This window comes from Mus musculus, chromosome 14 (assembly GCF_000001635.26).
Source record: "Mus musculus strain C57BL/6J chromosome 14, GRCm38.p6 C57BL/6J".
NCBI classification, from domain to species: Eukaryota; Metazoa; Chordata; class Mammalia; order Rodentia; family Muridae; genus Mus; species Mus musculus.
The window spans coordinates 18197790-18210872 of NC_000080.6; the positions used below are offsets into that span (position 1 = coordinate 18197790).

At 40.1% G+C, this 13083-nt stretch overlaps 1 protein-coding gene and 1 pseudogene across 1 annotated transcript in view; one reads left to right on the forward strand and one right to left on the reverse strand.

Annotated features, from left to right (window-relative positions):
• The first annotated feature begins 2923 nt into the window (after positions 1-2923).
• Positions 2924-3073, forward strand: Gm44469 (annotated as a pseudogene).
• Positions 3074-6266: 3193 nt separating this feature from the next.
• Positions 6267-13083, reverse strand: part of Nr1d2 (nuclear receptor subfamily 1, group D, member 2) — a 35051-nt gene continuing 28234 nt past the window's right edge. The window contains exons 7-8 of the mRNA NM_011584.4: positions 10130-10340; positions 6267-9092 (exon numbers count right to left, since the gene is read on the reverse strand). Coding sequence (NP_035714.3) covers positions 8896-9092; positions 10130-10340 — 408 coding nt within the window. The 3' untranslated portion in view covers positions 6267-8895. The remainder of the gene's footprint in view (positions 9093-10129; positions 10341-13083) is intronic.

Here is a 13083-nt window from a genome sequence, read left to right on the forward strand (position 1 = left end):
TGGGGGTTTGGAGGGCGTGGTATCTAATCTCTTGAGTTCTTTATATGTTTTGAATATTAGTCCTCTATCAGTTGCAGAGTCAATAAAAATCTCTTCCCATTCTGTAGGCTGTCACTTCATGACTTCTCAGTTTCATGAGGTCCCATTTATTAATTGTTGATCTTAGTGTCTGCATTACTGATGTTCTGATCAGAGAGTAGTATCACGTACAGTGAGTTCAAGAATATTCCCTAATTTCTCTTCTAGCAAATTCAAAGTATCTGGTTTTACACTGAGGCCTTTGATCCATTTGTAGTTGAGTTTTGTGTAGGGTGTTAAGTACGGATCTATTTGCAGTGTTCTACATGCAGACATCCAATTTGACCAGCACTTTTTGTTGAAGATGCTATCTTTTTCCAGTGTGTATTTCTGGCTTCTTTATAAAAAAAAAAAAAAAATCAAGTGCCCATAGGTGTGTGGGCTTATGTCTTGGTCTTCAATTCAATTCCATTTGCCAATTTATCTTCTTTATTAATCAATATACCTGTTTTTATTATTGTAGCTCTGTTTAGGATTGTTTTAGCTATCCTGAGTTTTTTGTTTTTCCATATAAAGTTTAGAATTGTCCTTTCAAGGTCTCTAAAAAAAATGTGATATGATTTTGATGGAGATTGCATTGAGTCTGAAAGTTGCAAGTAGGATGGACATTTTTACTCTCTTAATTCTACCAGTCCATGATCATGAGAGGTCTTTCTATTTTCTGGTATCTTCAATTCCTTTCTCCAAAGAAATTGTTTTTGTTATACAAGTCTTTCACTTGCATAGTTAGAGTTATCCCAAAATATATTATTTGAGGCTATTGAGAAAGGTGTTTGTTTCCCTTATTTCTTCTCAGTCCATTTTTGTCACTTGTATATCGGAGAGCTAAGAATTTTTTGAGTTAATCTTGTATTCATCCACTTTACTGAAAATGTTTATTGGCTGTAGGAGTTTCCCAGTGGCACTTTTACGTTCACTTAAGTATACTAACATATTGTCTTAGTTAGGGTTTTACTTCTGTGAACAGACCATGACCAAGGCAACTCTTATAAGGACAACATTTAATTGGAGCTGGCTTACACGTTCAGAGGTTCAGTTTATAATCAAGGCGGGAACATGGCAGCATCCAGGTAGACATGGAGCAGCAGCAGATGAGAGTTCTACATCTTCATCTGAAGGCTGCCAGCAGGATACTGGCTTCCAGGAAGCTAGATTGAGGGTTTTAAAGCCCACACCCACAGTGACACACCTACTCCAACAAGGCCACACTTATTCCAACAGGGCCACACCTTCTAATAGTGCCATTCCCTGAGCTGAGCATATACAAACCATAACACATAGCATCTGCAAAAAGTTACTTTGACTTCTTCCTTTCCAATGTGTATCCCCTTGATCTCCTTCAGTTGTTGTATTTCTCTAACTAAGCCTTAAAGTACTGTTTTGAGTAGGTATGAGAGTGGACAACCTTGTCTTGATCCTGATTTTAGTGGAATTGCCTTGAGTTTCTCTCCATTTAAGTTGATGTTCATTATGAGCTTGCTATATACTGCCTTCATTTCTTGGATGTATGTCCCTTGTGTCCCTAATCTCTCCAGGACTTTTATGATGGTGTGACATATTTTGTCAAAGGCCTTTTCTGCATTTAATGAGTTATGTGTTTTCTTTCTGCTTGTTTATATGGTAGATTATTTACATCTACTGATTTTCAGATATTGAACCACCTCTGTATCTCTGGGATGAAGTCTACCTGATCATGGAGGGTGATGTTTTTGATGTGTTCTTAGATTCGTTTTGTAAGTATTTTATCGAGTATTCTTGCATCTAGGTTCATAAGGAAAATTGATCTGTAATTCTTTGTCTTTGTTGATTCTTTATGTGGTTTGGGTATCAGGTTGACCGTAGCCTTATAAAATAAAATGGGCAATGTTCCCTTTGTTTCCATTTTCTGAAATAATTTGAAGAGTATTGGCATTAACTCTTCTTTAAAAGTCTAGCAGAATTCTGTGCTAAAACTATCTAGCCCAAGGCTTTTTGGGGTGGTGGTGGTGGTGGTGTTGTGAGACATCTAATGACTGCTTCTGTTTCACTAGGGATTACAGGTCTATTTAAAATCTTTGTCTGACCTTGATTTAATTTTTGAAAGTGGTATCTAACAAGAAAATGTTCCATTTCATTTAGACTTTCCAATTTTGTGAAGTACAAAATTTTAAAGTACGCTCTTAGAATTCTCTCAATTTCCTCATTGTCTGTTGCTATGCCCCCCTTTTTCTTTTCTGATTCTGTTAATTGGATATTCTCTCCCCCTCTTTTAGCTTAGATAGGGGTTTATCTATCTTGTTGATTTTCTCAACGAATTAGTTGTTTCACTGATTCTTTGTGTAGTTCTGTTTCTATTTATTTCAGCCCTCAGTTTATTTCTTGTGGTCTACTCCTCTTGTGTGCACTTCTTTTTGTTGCACAGCTTTTAAGCTGTGCTACTAAGTAGCTAGTATGAGATCTCTTATTTTTTTATGTAGGCACTTAGTGCTATGAACTTGATGCTTAGCACCAATTTCATTGTGCCCTATAAGTTTTGGTATGCTGTTTGCTCATTTTCACTAAATTCTATTTCTGAATTCTAATTCGTTATTTTTGTCTTGCCCCATTTTTCACTCAGGAAGAAGTTATTCAGTTTCCATGAGTTTGTAAGCCTTTTGTTTTTGTTGCTGATGATATCCAGCTTTAATCTGTGGTTGTCTGATAGATCCCAGGATATTATTTCAATTTTGAGACTTGCTTTGTGTCCTAGTATGTTGCCAATTTAGGAGAAAGTTCCATGAGGTGCTGAGAAGGTATATTCATTTTTGTCCATGGTGGAATGTTATGTAAATATGTTAAGTCCATTTGGTTTGTAACATGTTAGCTCATCGCTTCTCGGCCTTTTGGCTAAGATCAAGTGTAGTAACATGTTAGCTCTAGTATTTCTGTTTAGTTTTTGTCAGGATGACCTGTCCATTGGTGACAGTGGGATATTGAAATCTTCCACTATCAGTATAGGAGGGTCAATGTGTGATTCAAGCTGTAGTAATGTTTCCTTTACAAAAGTGTGTGCCCTTATGTTTGAAGCATAGATGTTAAGAACTGAAATGTTAGACCCACACACAGCTTGCTCAGACTACCCCCATCCACGGCTACTCAGCATGGGCAGGGTAGAAAATACCCAGAGGTCCTAGAAACCCTAAGATGAGCAAGTAAGTGGTGAAGAGATAAGAGAAAAAGAGAATCAGAATGTTGTATGCACAATGAAGATAGAAGACACAAGCAAGGGTATAACAGAACCCTGCCACCTGAGGCCATGGTGAGGTCATGGTCCATGCTGCCATGGAGGTCTATAGCCCTGCAGCAGTGGGAGGCCTATGTCCACATCCATGACCCATGTTACTGCTAGAGGCCAAGCAGATGTCCCTGGTCTAGGCTGCCACCTAGGGCCATGTTGATGTCCAAGGACTGAGATATTTAATATTGGAGTGAGTCATGTATAGTAGAGCACAGTCAGCACAGTAGAGTTGGTCCTGGTGTGTTTGGGGGTTGGGGGGAGGATCCAGCTGAGTTGCCCCATAGGGCATGAGCACAGGATAGCTGGTCATTAGCTGTATGGTAGTGTGGGCACAAGAGAGATGCCCCCTGCCCCTCCGCAGGTGGAAGTGCTGGCCTCACCCCTCATCTGAACAGTGTTGGAGAGCTAGCCCGCCCCATCCCTCGATACAACACTCAGACCCACGTGATGCCTGGACAGTGAGGTAGTGCAGGCCCTGGTTGAGGGGTGAAGTGAGCCAGCCCTGAAGAACTATCCCTGCCCTCACCAATCTGGCCCTCTCCTCACAGGCTCTGGCATTAGGGTGAGCTAGTCCCACTGACTGCCAGGGCAGAACTGGAGAGTTGGCCCTGGGAGCATAAGTGGAGAGCTGACAGGCTAACTCATCTACCACACAGCACCAAATCCAGAGCTTTGATTGGCCCACTCCGACATCTACTTCATCTATCAACTACTGGAGCTCATGAAAGATCCGCTCCTAGAGATCTCCATGACACGGGGCAATAATAGAATATAGACGTTGAATCTCAGTGAGGATCCAGTATTGATAGTGTAGTAGAAGCTAGAGGCTTTGAACCAACCAATGGCTCAATGCAATGAGCATTTTCAAGTAAAGCTGTTTGAACAAAAGGGTATACTGTGTGACACCAATAGCTAGATTGGGGGTGGGGGTTGGTTTTCACTGTTTCTTTCTTTTGGGAAAGGCTGCAAGAGATGAGGGACAGGAACATGAGTGGAATTGGGGCACATGATGTGAAACTCACAAAGAACATACAAAAGATTTTAAAAAAAAAAACTTAAATATCTGGTGCATTTTTCCTCTGAGTATGTATTCTTTCCCCATCTCTTCTGACTAGTTTTGGTTTGAAGTCTATTTTGTTAGATATTAAAGTGGCTAAACCAGCTTGTTTGGAAAATCTTTTCCCAACCCTTTACTCTGAGGTAATGTTTATGCTTGATGTTGAGATATGTTTCTTAGATACAGCAGAATAAATCCTGTTTTCACATCCATTCGGTTAGTCCATCAATAACCAATGACATGTTTTGGTGATGGTGGTGTGTGTGTGTGCTTCCATTCTTTTGTTTTTGCTGGTGTGAAATTATTTCCTGTATTTTCATGAGCGTAACTAACCTCCTTAGAGTTCTCCTTCCAGCACCCTCTGTAGTGCTGGATTTGAAGATATTAAGTTTGGTTTTACTATGAAATCTTACTTTTTCCATCTGTAGTGACCTATTACAGTTTTGTTGGGCATAGCAGTCTGGTCTGGCATCTATGGTCTCATAAGAGTCTTCAGCATACCTGTCCAGATCCTTCTGGTTTTTAAGAGTTTCTGTTGATGAGTCGGGTTTACTTCTAATAGGTCTTCCTTTGTATGTTACTTGATCTTTATCTCTTACAGCTTTTAATATTCTTGGTCCTGTACATTTGGTGTTTTATTATATGGTCTTTTCTTGTCCAACCTATTTGGTGTTCTGTATGTTTCTTGTACCTTGGAGGGCATTTTCTTCTGTCTAGGGAAATTTCTATGATTTTATTGAAAATATTTTCTGGGCCTTTGAGCTGAATTCTTCTCATTCTATTACTATTACTCATAGATTTGGTTTTTTCAGTGTCCCAGACTCCCTGGATGTTACATGTCAGGAAATCTTTAGATTTAACATTTTCTTTGAAGTATCAACTTTTTTTTTTAAGATTTATTTTTAAATATTTATTAATTTATTTATTATATGTAAATACACTGTAGCTGTCTTCAGACACTCCAGAAGAGGGAGTCAGATCTCATTACAGATGGTTGTGAGCCACCATGTGGTTGCTGGGATTTGAACTCTGGACCTTCGGAAGAGCAGTCGGGTGCTCTTACCCACTGAGCCATCTCACCAGCCCTCAACTTTTTTTCTATTACATCTTCAATGCCCAATCTTCTCTTCCATCTTTTGTATGCAGTTGAAGCTTGCGTTTGTAGTTCCTGTTCGAATTCCGAATTTTTCCATTTCCAGAATTCTGTTCTTTATTGATTCTGTTTCCATTTACGGATCTTGAACAGTTTTATTTCCTTCAACTGTTGTTTTCTCCTGGCTTTAAGGAACTTATTCACATCATCCAACTGTGCTTTCCTAGATTTAAGAGATTTATTCCTCTTTAAGGACCTCTATCTTCTTCATGCAGTGGTTTTAAGGTTTTTTTTCTTGCACTTCAGCAAGGTTCTGCTGTGGTAAGATAACTGGACTCTGGAAACATTTTGTCCTGGCTGTTACTGTTTTTACACCGGCAGGTTGAGTTTTGATTTTAGAGAGCTCAGAAGGGGATGTTCTTTGAGATCCACAGGAGGTGTGAACAGGGAAGGGAGGCTGTAGTTGGGTTGGAATGAGCCTGAGGGACTGAGTTTGCTAGGGAAACACAGAGATCAGAGAAGGTCTAAGAGCAGAGTACCTGGTCTTCTAGCAGGTGTGGCCTGTAGTTGAGTAGGGGGTGTCCACCCAAGCTGAAGGCTGGGACACAGTGACAATTCAGGGAAGAGAGGCTAGAAAGGAATGTTCTGTGGGATCCACAGAGAGTGTGGGCAGTGGGGAAGGAAGGCTGAAGTTGATGTTCTGTTGCAGTGTTAGGGGCGGCCCTGAGGGATTCAGTAGGGATTTGGTCTACTAGGGAAACAGAGAACAAAACAATAAACTCATACATTCAGCAAACTTTATATTGCAAAAAGATACATCTATCTGAGCTTCTCTCACAGCTTTGCTTTGCAATGTTTATATAACACACATCAATTCTGACCCAATCACAATGGTAATTTCTTACAATGTAGATATGAAATCTATATATTAATCTACTGAAACACCCTTCAAATTTTTTTATCTGCAATTAACCATTACCAGGAGAACAAACTTTATCCTACGATGTCTCTCCTTTCCCTCAGTGTTCACTCTCTAGAAGCTGGAATCCTCTCATATCACATACTAAAAGCACAGGAAAAAATGGTTCATCTTGTTAACATAATGCCCATAAGTCTGATGAGATAATGCCCATATTTTAACCTTGAAACATAAAGTCAGGGTTAACATGTCACTTAATTCATACAGTACATTGTTAATTATCAACAGTACCCCACTGACTCAGAGGTTCTCTATCTGGCTGATGTCATTTATTAACTGTTAGACCATGACTCAACCAAAGAATGTGCTTGTATGAGGCTGCTGGTTTCATTTTAGAATTAGAATGCTCATCTTTGGGCTACTTTCAAATACAGAAATACTACATGTGGCATATGAACTATGGATTTTGTTTCCCATTACTTCAGGAAGAATTTATTAAAATAAAATTTTACGAGACAAAATGCAAATCTACATGCTTGTATTTTGGTGTATACATGTATATACTAACCCTAACTAAAGCATCACAAGCAATACTAACAGTTCTGGTTACATATTTCCAAAGACTTAACTGCTCTAAAGATACATGTTATAAAGACACTTATGTAAAAGGCAAAAATAAAGAATCAACATAGTATTATTTCAAAAAAGTTCTCTATCCCTCATAGAAGAAAACTATGCATTTTTTTATCCTACGAAAAAAAATAAAAGAATGCTATCATGTAAAGAATTCACAAAACCTAGCTGTATATCCCATAAAAGCCATACCCACTGAACGTAAGCAGCAGTTATGGTCCCTACTGAATGACAGACACACCATCACTTTCCTCTTTGACAATAGGAGTTTATCTTTCTCAAGCTCTCCTAACTGTACCACAGAAGTTCAAATCCTGTAGCAACAAGTTAAAACTACAAAATAAGGCATTCTGATTAAATGTCATAAAAGTAACAGGCTTTAAGTAGTAAAGCAGGTTCTTAATGTCGTTACAATTTCACATAATCTAGCATTACACAGAAAGTAATTTTACCCCCAAAATACAATGAATTGCTACTTTGGGGGGCACGGGGTGTTGTTCATGAATCTTTAACTTTGGCCATCTTTCCTACCATGATCTCTAAGCCTGTAGGTAGGTCACTTACTAAAAGGTTTCTCAAATTATATTAAATCTAAATTGACAAAATCCCTGTAGTATTATTTAGGGAAAGAAAGAAAAGTGGACTTGGCACAAACATGCCAACAGGTCACAAAGTTTTCCTAAACAAAACCTCCTCCATACAGAATCCAAATCTGCCATCCACCTGAAGCACGTAAGAGGCAGCAATACCACCTCTACTAATAGCACAAGGTAGAAAGCTGAAACACTGAAACATCTATTACCTTCAACTGCAGATTGTATCAAAGATGCATCCTAAAATACATTTTTTTCTAAAATCCAGATTTGACTGCTCTTCACACTTTTACATTAAATGTTCCTTAAACAAAAATAAGAGCATTAACTTCAGTATTCTACCATCTAAACATTGTAAAGCAATGGTTATACATCAGCAGCAACAGGTAAAATGCACCTAATTTGGGTCCTTGACACCTCTTGTTTAAGTTTTATTGTATGATAAAGTTCTTCACAGTTTAAAATATTGTGAAGTAAGATTTTTATATATAATTATATTCACATACACACTATGTACACATACTATTTGAGGTGTCCATAAACCTGGAATATGTGTTTATCAGTAGGGTACCCTACTTGAGCAGGAACCCTGAATAAATTGGTGTGGACTGTCAAAGTTTCCCAGAAATGCTTAGAAATAAGACAAGAATACTATTATGAGCAATTATAATAAAAACTTCACCTTATTTACATAGTGCCTATCTCCCAAGAGGTAAAGACGCTTTATGGATAGTTTTCAGTATTTGAGGCAGAACATTGGGGACACTATCAATTATCATTTTCCAAAACTCAGAGACTGCCACCACCACGTACTTTGACAGTGGCAGAGCAAAATCCAAGTACATAAAGACCTCTTGGCTCTCAGTCTCCCTTACCACATTTCAGTCTTGTGGTACAACAGAATTCCCAGCACAAAGGGTTAATGTCTAAGTCCTCCTATATCGGCAATGTGCGCTAGATTTATACCATGGGGAGATCAAATGGTATTTTGGCTTTGGCAGATGAAAAAGTCTAACATTCAGTGTGATTATAATTCAGTGTAACTTCTCCAGTCTAAGTGCAACACAGCTGATTGGTCTACAGGGGAGGGTGGGCCAATGTCTAACAAGACAACGAGTTCTTATCCCAACAGCTACTGGTGACTGACTACAGAGACAGCCCAGGACCTGGCGCTAAGTTCTTTTCTATTTCCACAATATAGTATACACATATAAATAAACATCTCAGCATAAAATGTACATTAGCATCAGTTCATGTTCAAAGGCCTTAAGGATGAACTTTAAAGGCCAAGAGTTCCTCAGAGTGCATGTTGTTTAAAGATCGAAGATCTGGCAACTTTAGAAGTAATTTTGTAAAAATGGAGGCCTCATTTGGATGGTTTTTCATTATTAAGGTCCTTAGTGCACGGATGAGTGTTTCCTGCAAAGCCTCCACTGAGTTGACATTTTCAATTCCAGATCGATCTAATGAAAGTAGAGAAGAAAGAAATATGAAGGGAAGACATTAGCAATAAATGATTACTTACTCACTGACCACTACCAAATTTGAAATAGAGCAATATATACAAGCTGTAAAAATTCTCAGCTAAAGTAACATCAATAACACAACAACAAATGAGCCGGGGATGGTAGCACATGCCTTTAATCCCAGCCCTCAGGAGGCAGGGGCAGGTGGATCTCTTGAGACCAGCCTGGTCTACAGAGCAAGTTCCATGACTGCCAAGGCTACAAAGAAAAACCCTGCTTTGGGGGGAGGGTAATTCTCAGCTAGGCATGGAGAACATGCCTTTGATTTTGGGAGGCAGAAGCAGGCAGATCTCAGAGTTCAAGGCTAGCCTGGGGTTTCTTTTCTTCCAACATGTTTGGGTGTTTTACTTACAAGTATGTCCATGTACCACTTGGATGCCTGATACCAAGTGGGATTCTCTGGAACTGGTGCTAGGAATCAAACCCTAGTTCTCTGGAAAATCAGCCATTACTCTTAACTGCTGAGCCATCTTTCCAATCCAGAGTTTCTTATTTCTTTAAATTTGATGCTAACTTCAACTGCTTCTAATTGGCAAGATAAAATAATGTAATGCAGAAATGGTATCTTTACCACATACAAACTACATTTCCACTCCCATGCACAGTAGATTCGCTATCCTAGTATTCATACCTTGTGTCCCCTCCTCTTAAAAGGGCTAGACTGACTTCTATCTAATGAATAAAATTTGACCATTGAGAGGAGAAATCTGCACCATAATGGCTTCTATCTGAATGAGATACCTCCAGAGTAAGTTGCTACAACCTAAATACAAGAAACTGGGATCAACATTGTAACTCCTGAGGAAACACCATGTATGGACTGAAATACCCTGGTCACTCATCCAAAGAGCAAGTAACCCCATACTAGGTTTACATGGGCAACCCTTTCCCCTAACAGAATGTGGAATCTGAAGAACAGAAGGATGAAATTATCAGTCAGCATAACCAGATTTTGCAGCAGCCTGCTTGCTTACCTGCAGATACCAGAACAACTGCTGTGAACAAGCTCATTTCCTCATCACTGAGCTGGAGGGCATTCAGCTTCTCACTGAACTCAAACATAGAGCTGAGCAGATCCCCTGCTCCCATTGAGTGCAGGTCATCCACACTGTACTTCTTACCACTTAGAAAGGTGACAGTCCGTTCCTTTGCATCAAATAATGAAGCAAATCGTACCATTAAAACCTGAAAGGCAGAAAATTCAAATTTTTGAAAAAGTTCATTGAGAAAACTAAGATGTAACTATTGAAGTCAGTTAAGAAACATCCTATATATAAAAGAAATTTTATAGAAAAGGAAACTGAATTTAGATCTAGAACACTTTAAGGCAAATTCTCCATGAAAGCAATAAATATCCCAACATCAAACAGCAGTCCAGTTTGCAATGGCAAGATGTTAATGACTCTTAAATCCTATAAACAAAGATTCAGAAATGAAAGTATAAAATTAAAGTGAGCACCCAGACACTATTGCATATGCCAGGAAGATTTTGCTGAAGGGACCCTGTTATAGCTGTCTCATATGAGGCTATGCCAGTGTTTGGCAAATACAGAAGTGTATGCTCATAGTCATCTATAACATGGAACACAGGGCCCCCAATGGAGAAGCTAGAGGTCTGCAACCCTATGGGTGGAACAACAATATGAACTAACCAGTAGCCCCAGAGCTTATATCTCTAGCTGCATATGTAGGAGAAGATGGCCTAGTTGGCCATCACTGGGAAGAGAGGCCCCCTTGGTATTGCAAACTTTATATGGCCCAGTACGGGGGAATGCCAGGGCCAAGAAGCGGGAGTGGGTGGGTAGGGGAGCAGGGCAGAGGGAGAGTATAGGGAACTTTCGGGATAGCATTTGAAATGTATATAAAGAAACTATCTAATAAAAAATAAATAAATAAATAAATAAATAAATTTTTAAAAAATTTAAAGTGAGCAATAATGTCACTGAGTTTAAAAATGTGGCCTACAGAAAGATATGTATGGTATGTATTCACTTTTAAGTGTACATTAGCCATAAGTGCAAGATCATGATGCTACAATCTACAGACCCAAAGAAGCTAAGTAACAAATAAGGCCCAAGGGAGAATCATTCAGAAGGGGAAACTAAATAATCAACAGAGGTGGATGGAGAGAGGGAACAGGGTAGGAGATGGGTTAAGGAGGGGAACAGGGATGGCAATCAGGGTGTGGGGAGACAAGGGGCAGGAGAGGGCTGAGAGTAAGACTGGCAATCGGGGTGGGGGGCATCTCTGGTGACTAGCTGGATGTCTGGATGAGAAGGGGAGGTATAGGGAATCTATGAGATGAACCCTAGCTGAGACTCCTACCAGAGGGGAATATAGAGACTGAAATAACCCCCTTCTGTAGCCAGGCAGGACCTTCCAAAGGAGGGAAGGGGACATCAATCTACCCATAAAACCTTCAACCCCAAATTTATCTTCTATTTAAAATGTACAGGGATAAAAATGGAGCAGAGACTGAAGGAACAGTTAACTTGAATAGTTAATGACTACCCCAACTCGAGACCCATCCCATGTAAGAGAGCCAACCCGACACTATTCATGATACTTTGCTATGCTTACAGAGAGGAACCTAGCATAACTGTCTCCTGAGAGGCTTTCTTCAGCAGCAAAGGAAGACAAATGCAGAGACCCACAGTCAAACATAAAGCAAAGTTCTGGGAGTCTTGTGGAAGAGTAAGAGAAAGAACTGAGCAAGTCAGAGGGGTCAAGGACACCACAGAGAGACCCACAGAATTAATTAACCTGGGACCGTGGGGACTCATAAAGCCTGGGCCATCAACCAAGGGAGCATGCAGGAGCTGAACCTAGACCCTCTACACATTTGTAGCAAATGTGCAGCTTGGTCTTCATGTGAGTTCCCTAACTAGTGGAGTAGGGGCTGTCTTGATCTCTGTTCCCTGCCACTGGATTCCCTTCCACCAACCTGAACTGCCTGGTTGGGCCCACTAGAAGAGGATGTGTGCCCAGTCCTGCTGGAAGTAGTTGTTGGGAGTGGGGGGCAGGAAGGAGTGATATGCAAGGGTGATTCCCCTTCGGGGCAATGGGGAGACTGATTTGTTAGGGAGGGACTGGGAAGAGGGCAGTGTGCTGTGATCAAGATATAAAAAGAATATTATTGGGGGAAAAATGGGTCTAGCCAAAGAAATTCATGAAAAGCATATTTTAGGTGTCTATGGTGTAAGACAAGTTCTATTTCAGTCATCACAACGCAGACTGTTGCTCAGGCCACATCCAAGATTGTATCGCATCACAGCACAAGACTGCTGCTCAGTCCACATCAGTTTTAACTGATCGTACCACAGGACTGCAGCATGCGTCCACACTCTATCTGTGACATCAATGTTGTCTGGATGCCTCTCTTACATCTGAAACTGCACTGGGCAACACGATCTTCTACAATGCCTCAAACAAAAGTGGCCTGCCCAGACAACCCAAAAGGAAGTGAATCTCCTCTGATAATGGTGCAAATTCCTTTGAAGCACAATCACAGGGTGGAAAGAACATCCTAGACATAACATACCAGTCACCTCTGGGCAAGAATTACCTTTCCCAAAACAGATGGACTGCATCAGCCTCTGACTTGAACCCGCAGACGTGAAAAGCTAAGTTTCATTGTATTCCTTTAAACTGAAAGGCCCAGCTGTTGCTCAATTATTCTAGGGATGGTTTATTACTAAAATAGTACTTCTCTGTTCTAGTTCAGATAGTCCAGGTAGCAGAGGCTTCTGTGGCACATGTGAAAATTGGGTAAGGAAGAAGAAATGAGACCTAGGAGAATGCACAAAGACTAGAGGTTTCTCTAGCCAGGCACATTCTATGAAGGCCAGCACTTAACACCAAGAGTACCTGATAGTTTAAATCTGTACGACTCATCGGGGGAAAGAGCCTAATACGTTTGATTCCTTCT